Genomic DNA, 19,101 nt, shown 5'->3' with positions numbered 1-19,101 from the left:
AAGCTACAACCATGGGTTGTATTTTGTTGTATTTTACATGAAATTGCACACATTTTCATATATAAAACTTTATGTAACGGGCTAATATAAAACAGCGCAAAAATTACGACAAAATGACAAAAGAATTTCTGAAATTTTTGGCCGAGTTTTGTAATGCTGGCGTAAGGAAAAAAATTTTTTCAAAAATTCACCATAAATCGAAATATTGTGCTAGAGACTTCCAATTTGTTGCAAAATGAAGGTAAATGATTGAATATTACTAGAATGTAAGAGTTTTAGCTTACAATTGCATTTTTCGACCATTTCGGTCGAGTCAAAGTTGACCGAAGGTTGAAATTTTTTGTAGTCCACTTGGCACCCAACAGACAATTTTAGTCGACGTATGCTACGTCCAGTCGGCGTTTAAGGGTTAAACCACTTTACAATAAATATAATGCAAAGTTTCGAAAAACAATAATATTTGAAAAAGCTCAATTGTTGAAAAATTATATTTTGGAGTTGTCACCAAATACTTCAATGAAGGAAATATGGCACAAAACTCATAAAATCAATGGTAAACATATAAGACCACCTAGAAGCCCAATACAATATAATGGCAAACTAAATCATAACCTACAAGATATTTCAAATATATTAGCCAAGGGCATTGTGGCTATTAGAATTACATATGTGTCTGGTAAAAGTGACCAGTATATTCTACATATTAGCCAAACATATAGAAGATATTAGTTCTTTATTCTTATTTAGATGAACACTTCAAAAGAATTAGAACACAAAAAATTAATCATACACTTAATTTTGAAACTGATGAGGACCTTGATTATAATCAAGAATTCAATATGAGTGAACTTAATTTTGCCCAAAAATCATGTCGATCATCAGCTCCAGGTCATGATATGATTTCATTTGAAATGATACAGAATTTAGTTACACTAGCTAAAGAATTATACAATAATGTATGGCTAAGGCATGTCTTCCCAACTAAGTGGAGACATGCAATAATCATACCCATCAGTAAACCAGGAAAAGACCCTAGCAACCCCACTAATTATAGGCCAATATCACTAAAGTTGCTTGTACAAACTGTTGGAGAAAACGGGATGAATAGCTGGTAGATCTACACTAGACCCATTAACTCAATTAGAAGTTCATATTAAAAAAGGATTTGAAAAGAAAAAGCTGACAGTGGCCATTTTTTTTTATATAGAAAAAGCATATAATACCACATGGAGATACAATATTATGCACAAACTCCACAAATCCGATATTCGAGGTCACCTTCCTATATTTATCAACAATTTTTTAACAAATCGTACATTTCAAGTACGCATAGAAAATACATATTCAAATTCCTACATACAAGAGGAGGGTATCCCCCAAGGCAGTGTTTTGAGCTGCATCTTATTTGCCCTCACAATAGATGATATTACTGTGAACCTGCCTGAGGGTGTAGAAAATAGTTTGTATGTGGATGATTTTGTAATATATTATTCAAGTTATTCTCTGAGACATGCTCAAAGAATACTTAATATAGCAACAAATAATGTAACCACTTGGACTAACTCCGTAGGCTTCAAGTTGTCGGCAAATAAAACAAATGGCATTGTCTTCTACAAAGACAAAAGATGGTTGAAACAACAAACCATTAAGTTATATATCTTTATAATGAAGAGATAAACATGGGTATAATTTTTGATCAACATTTAAATTGGAAAGATCATTTCAAATATATCAAATCCAAAGGATCTAAAGGCCGTACATTATTAAAGAAAATCTCTCACACCAAATGGGGTGCAGGACGAGATACAATGTTAATGTTGTACAATGCAACAGTACTATCAATTATAAATTATAGCTGTCCAATTTATTCAACTGCCTCAGAAGCAACTCTAAAATCTAGATGCTTTACGTCACGAGGGAGTGCGTATATGTACAGGAGCCTTCCGCTCATCTCCAACTGTCTCTATCCTAGTAGAAGCAGGCCAGCTGCCTCTAAAATATTAGAGAGATCTAATTACTTTAAGAAGAGGCTTCTTCCTTCAAGCAGGCACATCTCCTGTATCAAATAAATTTCTCAATCAAAATACAAATAATAACCCAAATCAAAACTCATTTACTAAAAAAACTAATCATCTATTGAATTTACATAACATAATACCCAAATTTACTCAAGAAATAAATCAGATCACACCATGGACACTAAAAAGGGCAAAAATATGCACATATTTATCATATCTTTAAAAAGATATATGTTCAACACAGAAATGTATCATCAATATGCCATGGAACACATAAGATGGAAGGGTAATCCCTTCATAATCTATACAGATGGATCCGAAAATGAAGCTGTAGTAGGCTCATCAGCCTATTCAAGTGATGAAAGTATCCAAATGGGCCTTCCTCTGATATCATCAGTATTTACAGCTGAATTAACAACCATACAATTGGTTCTCCAGATTATATCAAAAAAAGGAATTCCTTCAGCACTCGTATTGAGTGACTCAAGAAGTGCAGTTGAAGCAATAGGATCATTTAATCCAATTAATCACCTTGTCCACAATATCCAACGGGAAATTCATCATTTAATTACAAAGGGCCATCAAGTTCATATTTGTTGGATCCCAGCCCATGTAGGCATTGAGGGTAATGAGAAAGCAGATAAGGCTGCCAAATTGGCTTGTACAATCCCCCTGACTACTATGAAAGTTCCCTTATCAGACTGGCTAGCATCAGTTAAACCTTTAATTTATAGGGATTGGCAAAATGATTGGACAAATATACCCCCTCAGAACAAACTAAGACAAATTAAGGACGAAGTTAAAAAGTGCCATTCTTCTACCCAAAAACAAAGAATTAATGAAGTAATTTTAAAAAGACTCAGAGTAGGACATTCCAGACTCACACATGGTCTTCTGATGTCAACTCCACACACAAATCCAATGACTTTTGAAAGATGTAACATCCCAATAACAATCAAACATATCTTGATTGACTGTCCCAGATGGCAACATGAAAGAAATACTTATTTACAAAATAAATCAATAAAGGATATGCTATCTGAAGGTAATAACTTTTCAGTTAATAACATCATTCTCTTCTTAAAAATTAATAAATAGAGTATAATTTCGCCCCCTTTTTTCCCTCCTCTTTTTTCTTTCCCTCAGTTTTTTATTGTATTTTAATTTTTTCCCTTTTTATTATTTATTTATTTATTTAATTACTTATTTAATTTTTTATTAATTCTTCCCCCCTCTTTTTTTTCCAGCCCGAGAAGAACCGTAAAAGAGTTCAGAGATCTGGTTAAACAAATCATTTACAACTAACTAACTAATCTGTTTATCTATCTATATATATTTCTCACATTCCCTTTGGCGAGAGAGAGAGAGAGAAAGGAAGGAAAAAAAAAAGAAAATTGATTTGATCACATTGTGGCAACATTTACCCTTGGTCAGAAATGTCGAGTAATTTGACATATTTGACAGGTTCACTCTCCCCCCTGAGCTCCAAGACTCAAGGAAAAGATCGGGGTTGAATTTATTTAGAATTTTTCATAACTTACTATAGAAATGCATCAATGTTGTAATTGCAGTCTTCTTTCTCTGCATCTTTTCCCACTACTATGTGGGGTCGATGTTTCTGACAGCTTTCCTCCATCTTGTTCTGTCAAACACATCGTCCTCTGACAACTGCTTGTCTCCCAGATCTACTTTAACTACAGCCATCCACCTTTGCTTCGGTCTCCCTCTTGTTCTCCCACCAGGCACCTCCATCTGCATGACTCTCCTCCCTACATATGTCTCATCCCTTCTCGTAACATGGCCTACCACTGCAGTCTTCCTTCCTGGGCCTTTTTTGATCCTGTCCATTTTTGTTTTTGTTGTAATCACTGTATATTTATTATTATTATTGGTTCTATTGAATATTATTGCTGCTTCAGCTGCATTTATTTTGTAGAAGACTTTTTCTATTTTCCTTATTGCGGACTTCTCTTCATTGGAGGTGCGTGCTAACAGCTCGCCTATATTTGTCATTTCATGGGGGAAAAGAAAAAAAATGTGGATTCTGCTTCTTTATATATTCTATACAGTAAGAGTATTATGACATAGTTGCTAAACAATTGTTGCCGCGACGTTTCGACAGACTTCTGTCATTCTCCAGCGGGAGCTAGTAGAGGACTGGCAGATTGCATGGGTCCTTTGGTTGGCTCCTTTCATACGCTCTGTGAAAACCAGCGGGTTATGATCAGTCCAAATCTCTATGGGAAAAGAAAAATTGGTTACATGAGGTTTAAAATGTAAAAGAGTGCGGACCAAAGCAAGGGCTTCTTTCTCTATAGTGGAATACCTCCTTTCATCCGCCAGTAACTTATGGCTGAAGTAAGATATGGGATGAACCTCTCCTTCCTCATTCCTTTGAAAGAGGACACCACCAATACCTACGTCACTGGCATCCACGGCAATAACAAATGGTTTCTGAGAATTTGGGGAAGTCAGTATAGGGTTAGACATTAATACTAATTTAAGGGTATTAAAAGCTTCCTCACATTGAGGAGACCACAAAAATTTCTGCTTTTTTAGAGTAACTTTGTAAGAGGCTGATCAAGGTCCGAGAAGTTTCGCACAAATCGGCGATAATAACCTGTCATTCCCAGAACTCTTCTCACCTCTCTGACATTGCACGGCCTCTTTAGATTAATAATGGCCTCGAGATTGGCTTGCTTAGGAGCCACCTGACCCAGACCAACCTCGTGACCCAAATAACACACCTTGGCTTTACCAAACTCACACTTGGCCAGATTTACAAGACCAGCAGTTGTAAGAACCTCAGAAATTTTACGCAACCATACCATATGCGTATGCCAGTCATTACTGTAAACTACTAAGTCATCTATGTAAATTTCAGTACCTTCCAGACCACAAATGACCCGATTCAAAAGCCTTTGAAAAGTGCATGCAGCATTCTTCATCCCAAAGGGCATCACTTTACACTCGTACAGACCAAAGGGAGTAACAAAAGCAGAGATTTCACGAGCTCAATCGGATAAAGGAACCTGCCAATAACCCTTCAATAGATCCAATTTAGTAATATACTTGGCAGACCCTATCTGATCAAGAACATCATCTATACGAGGCAAAGGAAAAGAGTCATTTTTAGTGTGAGCATTTACCTTCCGGTAGGCCACACACATGCGGAACTTCCCGTCAGGCTTCTTAACGAGAATTATAGGGGAGCTCCATGGACTAATTGAAGGTTAATGAGGTCATGCTCCAACATATACTTAATCTCCTTATCGACTATATCCCTTTTTATGGGATTCAACCGATAAGGACTTTGTTTAACAGGGGAAGCATTTCCCACGTCCACATCATGCTGGAGGAAATCCTGGGGAATCCTGAAATAAATCTGAAAAGGGATAAATTAAATTAAGTACAGTACATCCTTTTTTTTTTGACTAACATCCAAATGTTCTAAACCTTCCTGCAAAACTTCTAAATTTTTTACATTGTCAAAAAGAGCATCTTAAGGTATCTGACACATCAAGTCATCTGAATCCTCAGAAGGTAATTCCATAGCTACAGACACAGACTCGTACACAATTGCTAGAGGATCAAGACTTACAATGATATGGTTTTAATGTATTAATATGAAATATTTTGCACTTACGACTTGTTCCCGGAGCCTCTATCTCATAGTTTACCTCAGACAATTTCCTCAATACCTTCCACAGCCCCTTATACCATGGTTCAAGAAAATTGTCCGGGTCCATACTCAAAACCAAAACCAACTCTCCGGGCTCAAACGATCATGCATTAGCTTTTCTATCAAAATTTTATTTCATAACAGCCTGAGAAGAACTCAAATTCTCCCAGGCAAACTTCCAAGCACTAGACAACCTCTTTTTCAAATCCTCCACAAATTCCCCATTTTCACATCTCCCCTTCACCAGACTTGAGCATCTCACTGAAAATTTCCAATGGACCACGTACCTTATGCCCAAATACCAGTTCGAAGGGAGCTACACCAGTGGAGGCATTCAGGTGATTCCTAAGCACAAAGAGAGCAAAGGGAAGCACTTTATCCCATTCATTACTTGTTCATAACAATGTTTCTTCAATATATATAGAAATAAGAGTCTGATGAAACCTTTCCACCACACCCTGACTGTCTGGATGATAAGGTACGCTGGTAATGTGCTGAATCGCCAGTTCAGCACACTTACCCCTAAATACCTTACTCGTGAAATTCGTACCACAGTCTGAATTACACGAGGGAGACCATACCTGGAAAAGAATTCTATTAGTTTTTCAAAAACTACTTTAGATGTTATTCGTCTCGTAGGGAATGCCTCAGGAAATCTAGAAGCCCTATCCATAATGGTTAAAAGATACATAAAACCAGACTTAGTTTTAGGCAATGGTCCCACCACATCAATAACTAACTGCAAACGGCTCGCCGATTGCAGGGATAGGGTTTAAAGGGGCTTTAGGGATATTTTGATTAGGTTTTCCCATAACCTGACAAGCCTCACATTCCTTTACAAACTGCTTCACAGATGATTTTAATTCAGGCCACCAAAAACATTTTGCCAACTTTCGAAAAGTTTTCCATACCCCAAAATGGTCTGAAAAAGAATTATCATGAGCAAGACTCAAAACAGATTTATGAAACTGAGACAGGACGACAATTTGTTCAACACGAGACGTCCTGCTCAGATCATCAGTGGGGGCGACTAATTCGGTACAATAAACTATTCATTATGCAAAACCTAGGTTTAGTCAGATCCGTGGTGTCACCTAAATAAAAATTATATTCCTTTTTCTGGGCTTCAATAAAAGACAAGCTGTCCCAGTTGGGTTTCAATACATTATCAATATCATCATCCTTTTCAAAATCACTATCCTCACCACTCTCACTCACTAAATGCTCAGCCTCAGCTAACCCTTGAGCAACCCTTACTTTTAACGGTTGCCAACAACTGCTTTTTTGTATGCACTGCCTTCAGCGGAATACCCAACCACCGTGCACAACTTGCTAAATAATCTTTAGTCAAAATTGGCAAATGCTTAATACAGTCAGCAGCCCTCAAAAACTCAGCTAGATCAAACTCAAAATCCTCCATTATGACTAAACAAATTAACTTGGGAGAAAGGTAATACTCAAATAACCCACACCAAAAATATTGTAAAATTACCCAAGTGCTGTTCCACCGAGCAAAAAGTAACTCAGAGCAAAAGGGTCAGTAAAAACAATAAACATTTGAGAAAACTTAACAATATTTATTATTTAAAGAAATGACATATTTAAATCAACCTCGAGTCTTTGAAAATAACCTTAAGACTACAAAAAAGGACAAATACTGGTCCTTTACAAATCCCATAGGATTACCTACAGCTAATAAAGCTAAGCCCTAACAAAGTAAGGAAAATTAAGATAAACGAATACTCGGATCCAACACTTTTGCTGGCCAGACCTGAACACAATAACCTAAAGCTAAAAGTAAGCGAAGGAAGGCAGAGAATAAACAGCAAGAAAACACTCAGGAGATAATCTCCTACCTATCACCACAAAACTAAACTACAATGAGTCTTTACACAACAATATAATTTAATTGTCAGTGGACACTACCGTCACAACATAAAAACGGCTAGACATATTATATGAAAATATGTATTTTAATATTTGAACAATAATCTCACATTAGGAGAAAAACGAAGTAATATGAAGGCCATAATCCAACTGCTACTTCTGCTGCCAAGAGAAGTCACACACACCAGGTCAAATGCAAGTGTCTAAGGCGGTCCTGCCTGACAAAACAGAGATATTCACTCCTACCTGGGTATGGCCACCCTACAGGCCTCCTCACGAGCAAACTTGCTCCCAACAGCAGCTTTAAAGGTGTCCTGGCAGAAGTCGATCAGTGGCAATTCAACTCCTGTTGGTGATGGAGAACAGCAACGCCATCAACACCCTGGGAAAATCCTTCTCACCAGGGTAACGACAGGTGACAGAAATACCTACGAGCCACATACAGAGTAGGAAACTCACTTCAAGGATGCCAAGATAGTATTCCAAAGGCTCCAGCTGAGTAATAATCAAGGGAGAAGTTAAACCCGCACTGATTGGGCCGCAGCATTCACAGTGAAACGTTGACCACAAGCGTCCAACAGCACTCGAAAAATAAAATAACGGAACAGTCGTTAATATGATAGTTAATAAACGTAAACAAGCGGGGAGGAGGCGTCAAAACTGTAAACAAATACTTGAAAATCACCTTACACTTAATTTTTACAAAGCACTGGCGTTCCTTAAGAATAATACTTAAAATTAAAAGAAACAAGGCTAATCTAAATTTACTTAAAGCGAAAATTAAAGGGAAAAATTTACGTTAACCTAATACTCCAGTTTGTTTACTGGGTTCGAGTCCAGCCCTTACCCTTGTTTTTCTTTGAAGCCTTGGGTATCTTTACACATCTCATACCAGGGGCTTCTTTGTGTTTTCAGGTACCTTGCACCTTATCAGTGTACCAGCAGCTGAGCTCACATTAATTGTAAGTTGCTAGTCATGTTGTGATAAGTGATGTTTTATAATACTGTAAAAACAAATGTAATTTTTTTTTAAAACAGTTTATTTTCAACAAAAAACATAATTTGTCTTTTTAGTACAAACCTGTTACTCCGTATGGCTCTGTTGCACCTCAGGCTATGCATGTGATTAAATTAACCATTATGGACCTAAGGGAATGTAAGTGTGTGTGCTATCCTACCAGAGGCACTTGATCTTTTTTGTACAGTGGAATTGTTTGAGGTTTCACAGGACATACAAAGTAGACTGTGGTAAAGTGCAGTAATAGGCTGTGGTTTGTATACCTATGAAAGATATAAATTACTTTAAAAATTTTGCGTTTTTTCCTTTAAATTGCATACTTCATTTTGATATGTTTGAACAATGTTTTTTTAACTTTACAGTACAAAGAAGAAGGCCACATGTAATCCTGTGGAGGTAAGGACTTCATGTTGCTCCCGAGTAATTATCGCATACAATTAATGTAATTATCATGTGGACATGTGTTTTCATCCTAACAACCATATATAGTAGACTTGTAAAACAGGTATTCCATCCTTCATTGACTAAGTTGATTAGTTAGTTCATCATTCATTGTGCTTGAGAGTCAAACCATTAACCAAAAATAGCAGCTTGAAGACTTAGTTCTTTCATGAATTTAGTATGGCACTCACAATGCTAGTTTCGCGTTTGGACGGGTCGGTATAGTTCTTGGCTAGCACTCTGCTGGGCTGGCGTTCAAGTCTCCAGCCGGCCAATGAAGAATTAGAGGAATTCATTTCTAGTGATAGAAATTCATTTCTCGGTATAATGTGGTTTGGATTCCACAATAAGCTGTAGGTCCCGTTGCTAGGTAACCAGTTGGTTCTTAGCCACGTAAAATAAGTCTAATCCTTTGGGCCAGCCCTAGGAGAGCTGTTAATTAGCTCAGTGGTCTGGTTAAACTAAGGTATACTTAACTCACAATGCTTTGGCGTCAGTATAGTATAAGTGAAAAATTAAGGTTCAGTATACTGTAGTATGCTAACTGTAGTTTCATGCTGGATGCACACAACCCTGGTAAGAGTTAGGGGTATTAGCTCAGTGGTCAGGTTAAACTATGTACTGTAATAATAATGATGCTAGGATGCGGACCTCCCGAATCCACAGACTGGCCTTTTAGTATATTGCTATCAAATAAAGTTACTAATTGCTTTTTTCAGTGTACAGTCCAACCTCAAAGATCCAGCATTCTGTGGTCCTGGAACTCTCGTGGTCCAGGACGTTTTTGAATCTGCTGCCAGTAGTTCTTGAGCAGCCACAAGGGCGGTGCCACGTTTCAGTTTTTGGAATTTTTCGGATTTCGGTACTGAAGCTTGCTCCATAAATACACAAGCAGAGTTTATTTTCAGCAAAAACATTCTGTGAAACTCATAAATATATGGCATACAAAAGAACTTTAATTTGCGTATACAGTTTACTCGTGTATCTTCCGATCTCATGTATCGTGATCATTAAAATTTCGTCCAAAAACATTATTTCATCAGATACATCTTGTATATTGCAAGATGTATTTTCAGTAGATTACACTATGTTATGCTTTCTATGCCTGTCTCGGTTTCGGTAGATACCATCGATAATGCATATTACATCCAAGTTAGCTTTTAACTAATAAATAGGCCTAGAAGCCAAAGCTCATTAGGTTAAATGCTATTCTTCAGACATTAAATCAGGTTTACCAACATTGTAACTTGTCGAGAATTCATCTCTATTTTCTTATAATTAACAGCAAGTTGTGTACTGACATAAACAATCGAATGGAGAATCAGCCGTTTGCTGATGTCATTTACCGTAACCAACACGTTTATTAAGGGTTGCCTTACAGTTGTCGACTTGTTAAAAATTGCTGATTTTCAATGGTAACTTTCATAAATAAGAATAGAATAAATCTTTATTCATCCTCACTCATTGGAGAGGAAAGTGTTAAGAGAATATGCCACTAAATTTACGGTTGTAGCTGTGGCTGAAGAGACAAATAATGTGCAGGCCACAAAACATCTTGGAAGAGCTAAAAGCAACATCCGATGCTGCCGAAATCACAACTTTACGTCTATTTAATTTACTGCATTTATAAATAAAATAAGTTACGTTTTTCATAACATAGTCGCTTGTTTCATCCTCAAGGAGTTACCTTCCACGGTCTACCAGAGCTCCAATGTGACCAAACTAATATCAAAGAATTCTCTTCTAGTTGGTGTCTTTGGCCAGGTATTGTGTCATAATGATTAACATTATAACATGTGATGGAGTATTTAATGGACTCAAAGATAAGAGGGCACTTTCCCTTATCTTCAGCGAAGCTGAACCCAGTTTTGCAATGTCAAAAGAACCTGCAAGAAAGAGAAGTGACTATTGTGCATGGTGCAAGAAAGAGAAGTGACTATTGCGCACGCACATCCATCCTCTTGTTTACAACCGGGCCGTTAGAAGACCAAGGAGCCATTATTCTCTGTTGGTCAGTGCAGGTTGATCCCTTGCCCAAATCCCATGCCTTTTTGTCAGGGAAGTGGGAAGGTTTTGAGGACTAAACAGCAACTACCAAAAATAGGTTTTTCCTACATCAAAACTTATTTTTTTTATAGCATAGTCGCTTGTTTCATCCTCAAGGAGCTTTACAAAGAAATTGACAGGTGACGAAAAAGGCTTAAGCTTTCACTTTATAATCCCAACACCCCAAAGGAAATAACATTTCTGGGCCAAGGTCAAGCCATAGATTTCAAGTCCCATTCTTTATTCCAAATACTCTTCGGGTTTTGATACCAAGGAACAAGGAACTATATACGAACTTACATTTTAGGATGTACAGTGGCCTCATTGTGCACTTTCTTTCCCGATGGCAAGTACTGTAGGTAATTAATGAGGGAAAACTATGATCGAAGTTGTAAATGTAGAATTTACAAACAGCAGCATTCCCTAATGCAGAATGGCACCTGGTACCATCTTCACCAGGCATGGAGAAACCACTAACAGAAATGGTTTCCTTACCTGTGCCTATAGCATTAAAACCTATAGAAATTGCCTTTTACCAGGTCAATGAAAAATGGATCTCTACTTCCATTTTGAATAAGACCCAAGTTGCTCACCAAGTAGCCCTAGCATTTCTGTCCCTTCACTTTCAAAATTATTAATCATGTGAAGACAGATTTTCAGAATTTGTAGTGACTAGAAACAAGAGACAGTGGCAGAATTAAGACCATCTGCCACAGTCATCCCAGGTTTGGGAAATTCCACCAAGGAATGGGCAATGCTGCAACTCCCTTTTGAAAGGAAAAAGCTCCCTTTAGATATAGCTACTCAGCAGTTTGGGACCTATAAGACTCTCAGAGGGGACAGCCTCGTGAGAATTTCATGCTAGGCTCCGACTCCTTAGCATTATAACCTCTACCACCTTGCTGGAAGTTGCCACCTAAAGGCTTCCAGAAGATCCCAGTATAATTTTTGCTGTTTGAGGAGTCTGTTGTGGCTCAACTCAGCGAGCATGCCCACCAACAGAATTGTACAGTGTACGCTCTTCTGGGGAAAGGGGAATTCAGGAAACAAAGAATCTAAAATTTCCCTTGACCCATCCTCAAAAAAAGGCTCACTTTGATAAAAAATCATATAAGCCTTCAGTCACCCCCAAAAATTTTTCCTCAAAAAACAGGTAGGTAGTCAGAAGGGACAATTCTCTACAAATGAACAACAACACCTGTAATAACTATCAATGGGGAAGGCAGAGGAGGAGGCGGATACCAAGAGGAATTATATTGGTTGGGGGTCGGCTTCGATGACATCACAGACAATGGAGTTTTCCGTGTGGGGTATAGCATTATTTATATATACCAAAAGGCCCTGTTAATGGGGCCCATAGAGAAACATGCGTATATTCGCCACCAAGTATGTCTCTTCAGTGTCCTCAAAAAGGATTCCTCCAAAAGAAGAGTGATCCTCAACCAATCAACATTGATGAAGCACATTGTTTGCCAAAAGTTTCGGATAATTACCGTTGCCTAAGTACATTGAATCATTCCAAAAAGGACTCAGACAGTTTCTATAGATCTGAAAGATGCACACTGGCACATCCCTATAGCCGTTCCCTTCCGCCCCTTCCTAAGGTTCTGGATAGGAAAAGATACATACAGATTCAAAGTCACACCCTTTAGGCTAAACATTGCCTAAAGAATATTTTACAAAATTAGCAACGCTATTTGTTCGAGAATTCAAACAAAAAATCTGGGGGCCCACAAGAAAAGAGTGCTTGAAAAACCTAAGAGCAATGGTCAACAGACTACGGTATGGTCAAAAGGTTTTATAATAAATTTGAAAACATCCTGCCTCACGCCAGCAGACACTTTCAGTGGCTGGGACTGTGTTGGGATAGTCTTCACGGCCTGTTGTCTCCCCCCATCATACTCAAAACAGAATAAGGCAAGTCCTCAAAAGGTTCCTTGCACAGTCCAGTTTCCAGATGGCAACCAGAACGTATGATGGGCCTGCTGCCGTTCTCATCAGTAATAGATCCAATACCTAGATTGCAACTAAAAATGTGAACAAATTCTGGCTATTGCATGCAATAAAAAAAGATGCGAGACCTACCTCATCGAAGGAATAAAAGAGTTGGGGAGATACTTTGGCCTTGGATCCAGAAGGATTCTCTGACAAAACAGGTCACCTTGACTCCTCCGTCTGTATGAGTGAGAAACACACAGATGCCTCTTTGACGGGTTGGGAGGACATTGGGAGGATCAACAGGTGGCAGGGAGGTGATTAGGTACTCAGGAATTTTTATATCAATTTCCTGGAGCTGATGGCTGTCTTTTTTCTCTCAAAAAACTCAAACCTCCAGAAGAGAGAGAACATAACTACAATATCCTACATCAAGAGGTCGGGATCATGTTCGCCTCCTCTCAATACAGTATGGTAATGTTAGCCATCCTTCAGATGGTGCAAGCAAGGAAGTGGCACATGTCTGCAATTCATCTCACAGGGGGTCTCGTTGTAATAGCAGACTCTCTATCAAGGAAAACAACAGCCTCAACAGAGTGGATGTTGGACAACCACTCTTTTCAAACACTAGCCAGCATGCTTCCACAACCGGAAGTGGACCTGTTCGCTACATACTAGAATCACAAACTCCTAATATATGTGTCTCCAAACCTGGACAGTCAAGCAACAGCAAGAGATGCCTTCCTAAAAACTGGAACAAGGGGAGGACGATATCTTTTTCCTCCATTGTCCCAGATTTCAGAGGTTTTGAGCAAACTTCTAACCTTCAAAGGAACAGTTTACTTAATAGCCCCAAATTGGCCAAACAGGCATTGGTTCCTATTACCTCAACAACGGACAAAAAGATCAATTCCACTAGTGTCCGCTGTTCTGACCCAGACACTAGGAGGGAAAGTCTCTTATGCATCCTCCTTTCTGAGCCGAGACCTTCATGTATAGACTTTTTTAAAAAATATCTATCGTGATAATTACTCACCCAACATTGCTAGGTACCTAGTACAAAAATTACGGACATCATCTATCCAGCAATACCAGCCTGTTTGGAAGATATGGTTAGATTATATCCATACTGAGAGCCCAGTTGAGATTTGTATAGAAACACTTTTTATTTTTCTTATATACCCTTTTGTAGACAAATGCCTTGCGGTTACAACATTCATTGCATACAAGGCTGCATTAACGGAACCCTTGCTCTATGGATTCGGGATTGACTCCAGTATAGAAGTTGTCACTTCCCCCCTGCAGTCTTTTGCTCTACAAAAGCCCACCCCTGAAAGGCTTCCAGTTACTTGGTCCCTGAACAAGGTGCTTAGAAAGTCTTTTATCAACCCCTCAATTCAGTGGACCCAATACAACCACAATGCACATGCTACAAAAGGTGATCTTCTTGATTGCATTATTATCAGGAGCTTGTATTTAGTGAACTGTGCTCTCTTAGATGGTTATGATGCATCACACAAATAGCTGACCATCAATTATTATTGTCCCCTGGCCCATCATTCCTGGCCAAGAATATGGATCCTCTAAAAAGGAAATCCAGTCTTATAAGAAAACTAAATTTAGCAGGCAAGACATTATTCCCAGTTCAAGCACTTAAGGTTTACCTAGAAGTCACGGCAAACATCCCAGAAGATCCTATTTTCCTACACTCTAGCACACACTAACCACTCTCCCTACAAAGGCTCTATAATGATTGTAGTGTTTCTCATTAAAAAGGCAAATCCACACTTTTCATAGGTCACATGATGTTAGGAAAGTAAGTACATCGTTGACCTTCAGAAGTCTCTCTTTCAAAGAAATCTCCAAATGTATAGGGTGGTCATCAGTTAAATTATTGCCACATGCTCGAACAAATTCGACTACACTGTGTATCAGTATGTGGCATGGTTAGTCTTAACCCCTAGGTGCTATGGCAGAAAACCAGGGGTCTTATTGATGGTGAGTATGCTAACTGTTGCTGGGGGAGGGGCGACAGTACTGCAACCAAACCCAGCATGCTTAAGTAAGCCATTGTAGAACTGTATCCTAAAACGTAAGTTTGTGTATAGTTTTTTGTTCCTTGGTATCAAAACCTGAAGAGTATTTGGAATAAAGAATGGGACTTGAAATCTGTGGCTTGACCTTGGACCAGAAATGTTATTTCCTTTGGGGTGTTGGGTTTATAAAGTGAGAGCTTCAGCCTTTTTCATCATCTGTTAATTTCTTTGTAAGCTCCTTGAGGATGAAACAAGCGACTACGCTATAAAAAAATATGTTTTGATGTAGGAAAAACCTATTTTTGGTAGTTGCTGTTGAGTCCTCAAAACCCTCCCACTTCCCTGATGAAAAGGATTGGGATTTGGGGAAGGGGTCAACCTGCATTGACCAACAGACAGTAATGGCTCCTTGGTCTTTCAATGGCCCAGTTGTAAACAAGAGGGCGAAGTGCATGCGCAATAGTCACTTCTCTTTCTTGCACCATGCGCAATAGTCACTTCTCTTTCTTACAGGTTCTTTTGACGTTGGAAAAACCGGGTTCAGCTTCGCTGAAGGTAAGGGAAAGTGCCCTCTTATTGTGGAGTCCATTATATACTCCATCACCTGTTATAAAGTTAATCATTACAACACAATACCTGGCCAAAAAGACCAACTAGAAGAGAATTCTTTGATATTAGTTGGTCACCATGGAGCTCTGGTAGACCATGGAAGGTAACTCCTTGAGGACTCAACAGCGACTACCAAAAATAGGTTTTTCCTACGTCAAAACCTGTTTTTTAAATTCTGCTTTGATAATTTACATATAAAACGAGTCTCCGAAATGTTTCATTTAGTAACTAATGGCTGTGATGATATTGGTAAAATGCAATGAGCTGATGATTTTAAGTATGTAAACATTAAGAGAATGCAAATGGCACACATTTGCTGTTCATCAGTTATAATACAATAATGACTATAATGCATGAAATATAATTGCACACAGTACGTAAAACAAGTTTTACTAAAATTATTGTTATTCTTAATACAACTGTATTATTTGACTTGCAAATGGATATGTATAGATGTAACAACCTAACTGGTCCATTAGCTCTCTCTCTCTCTCACACACACGCACACAGAGAGAGAGGTTTAAAGAAACAAAAGCAGCAGATTTTTAGGCTTTTTGCTGAAAACGAAAGCCAGAAAAGTTTGAAGTGCCAGAAAACAATGAAGGGTGGAGATCAGAATTTGACAGTGCACTAAAGAGGTTTAAGCTCCAACATAGCAAAGGTGTAAGCAAATAACCTAACAAATGACAGTTATTATTCATGAGCTTTTTTCTACTTTTGATAATGGCACTATATATGTGGAATGAGCTGGCAAGACTGTATAGGGGGTTTTTTAGGGGTGATTTCTAAAATTCAGAATTTTCTGTGGTCTGGCAGTGGCCTGGTTCCAAGGGTACCGGATTTTAGAGGTCGGACTGTACTATACATACACTTTGTTTATGCAATATTCTTCTGAGCAGCTACAATGTCAGCAATCTCCTCTTAAGTTTTTTCTACATAGTACATGTAAAACTATGATTTATTTTCTAAGAAATAAGAAACATTTTTAAAGAGGTTTCATGTATTTTTGGAATTCAAGTTCCATTTAAGATAGTGGTAATCACTAAAAACCTTTACATAAGATATTTAGGAGTATGAAAATACTTTAAAAGCTTTGGAGAATAAAAGACATTTTGTTCAAGAGTGTCTATTAAATGTAAGCACACAGCCCAAGTTTCATAGCCATATATACAATTTGTATAAAATTCGTACAAATGTTTATTAACATAAATATAAACAGCAACTTTCAACTTATAAATATAGAGTTTCAGTCTTCATAAAATTCACAAAATCAGGATCAGAAATATCCTTTCATTTTCTTAGACTTCACCTTATATATATTTTCATACGTATATAAATGACTTATAAAATGTATTTACAACAGGAGTGGGCCACTGGAGCCAGTGTCTAATCAGTGGAGATATGAAAATGACTGACCAAATGTCGAAGTTGAAGAACTGATGGTGCACTTTAGGAAACCTGAGTAAACTACTAATTTTGATGTGGTCATAAAAACTTGTCATATCTGACAACACTGTTAAGAGTCAAGGCCGGTAGTTTATGGTACAGTTCTCCATTGTTTGTAGGATAATGATAATATCTAAAGCTCAACAAGGTGATGATGATAATGCTCTGCATTCTCCAACTGGGGGGCAAAGAGCTTGAAGGCATTGAGAAGTGGTGAGCCTAACTCATGAGGCTCATACTGGAGTCTCCTGATCTGTTTCCTCAATGCGTCCGAGTCGCCACGGAGGAGTGTCATTAGCTGCCGAGAAAAAACAAAATTAAAATTTACAAATTATCAATAACTCTGCCTTGTAAAATATTATGTAATATATATATACAACTTTGATATGTAATTTCTATTGAAGCTCTTAACACCACTAAGTGAATACAAAATTCATGAACCCAAGACTTTATCTAAGCCTCTACTGTATTGTATTTCCAATAAGCCTTGGAAAGCTCCATTTTCTTGCTAAAATGTGAAATAAAACATTAGTGGGAACATGAGGTTCAAAGAGTAGTTGAAAATGAAGGCTGTGCTTGAAAGATCTTAAGGTACCTGTATATGAAATTCAGTGAGAGAACCAGATAATACAAGTTGCATGTAAACCTTAAGCTAAGTATTGTAACAGTATTTCTATGGCAACATTGATTTTAACATTTAAAGAAACTAAAATCTTGAATTCTGTTAGACTTCAAAAATGTAGAACACCCTTCAAGATATAGAGAATATATATAGAGAACCTTTCTAGATGCAAAATAAGGAAAGCAGATGAATGCACACTATATGGTAAATCATATAATCCAAGCTGGTCTGATAAGTGATTTATATGCTGTAAGTTTTGTACCTTTAACTTACAAATAATTTGTCTACTTCACTTACCATCCTGAATAGCAGCACTACTATTACCAATGCTTTAATTGAATAATTAAATAATGGTTGATGAAGATCCAGGTAGTCTATTGTTGATATATCACATTTCAGATTTTCTTGGTAATAAATAATTCATCAGCATATAATACCCCACTTAGCTAGTTTTGATTACAGTGATTCAAAAATTATGTGACTCCTCCAATGTGAAAAACCAACTTCAATTACATATATATCAAACAAAAGCATGTTATACTCGTAAAATTTAAGGAGGTTCACCACAATGACAGTCTTGAGCTGCTGTTTTCCATCTCCTTTTCAGTTCACACAACAGGAATCTATAATCCATGTAATAAATTCGTAAATACTGAATATTATGGTTATCTGCATATTACTGCCCAAATAAATATACTTTATATATACAGGCAGTCCCCGGTTATCGGCGGGGTTCTGTTTCTGAGGGTGTGATGATAACTGAAAATCGGCAATTTTGGCGCTTTTTTGGCGATTTTCGGAGGTTATCGGCACCGAAAAGCGCCAATTTTCAGTTATCGGCGCCTCTGTTAGGTATGTATCGGCGCCAATACCCAATTATCGGCACCAATAAGTGGAAATCGCGGCACTGAAAATTGCCAATTTTTGTCGCTAGACAAGCCCCATAAAACCGGATCGCTGTTAACCGAGCCCGCCATTAACCATGGACTGCCTGTATTTGTAAGTGATATAAGGATTCCAACAATTTTAGATATATTTATATTTTTCATGCTACTCTGAAATTTCAAAACTGTAATCTAACTCCTGATAATCTGTAATTTTTCCAGGTATATAAACCAGGGCCTCAAAGATGGTGTATTCTTCAGTTTGAGCTGAAACAGCTATTGAATCTTGTTAAGGTAATTAAAATGGTGAAGTTGATTGGTTTGGATTACCCAAGTTTTCCATTCCATTCTTTCCTTTGGCCACATGGATGAAGCAGGACGGTTGAGGTGAGTACAACCTGTATAAAAGGCTATGGTTTTATACCTAGGAAAAATACCAATTGCTTCAGACATTTTTTTGTTCCTGTGGGAATATGA

At 37.7% G+C, this 19,101-nt stretch overlaps 1 protein-coding gene across 17 annotated transcripts in view; it reads right to left on the bottom strand.

The window, feature by feature from the left end:
• Positions 1 to 16,782: 16,782 nt before the first annotated feature.
• The window catches only part of LOC136839275 (popeye domain-containing protein 3-like), a 465,954-nt gene continuing 463,635 nt past the window's right edge, over positions 16,783 to 19,101 (bottom strand). For all 17 annotated transcript variants that reach the window (XR_010853282.1, XR_010853283.1, XR_010853281.1 and 14 more), the window contains one exon: positions 16,783 to 17,416. Coding sequence is in view for 10 of the 17 variants with exons in the window: in XM_067105090.1 (XP_066961191.1) it covers positions 17,252 to 17,416 (165 nt within the window). In the remaining 7 variants the exon portion in view is untranslated. The remainder of the gene's footprint in view (positions 17,417 to 19,101) is intronic.

The sequence above is a fragment of the Macrobrachium rosenbergii genome, chromosome 6 (genome assembly GCF_040412425.1).
Source record: "Macrobrachium rosenbergii isolate ZJJX-2024 chromosome 6, ASM4041242v1, whole genome shotgun sequence".
Classification (NCBI taxonomy): domain Eukaryota; kingdom Metazoa; phylum Arthropoda; class Malacostraca; order Decapoda; family Palaemonidae; genus Macrobrachium; species Macrobrachium rosenbergii.
The sequence above is the reverse complement of the archived record's forward strand: the minus strand, read 5'-3'. Positions and strand labels throughout refer to the sequence as shown.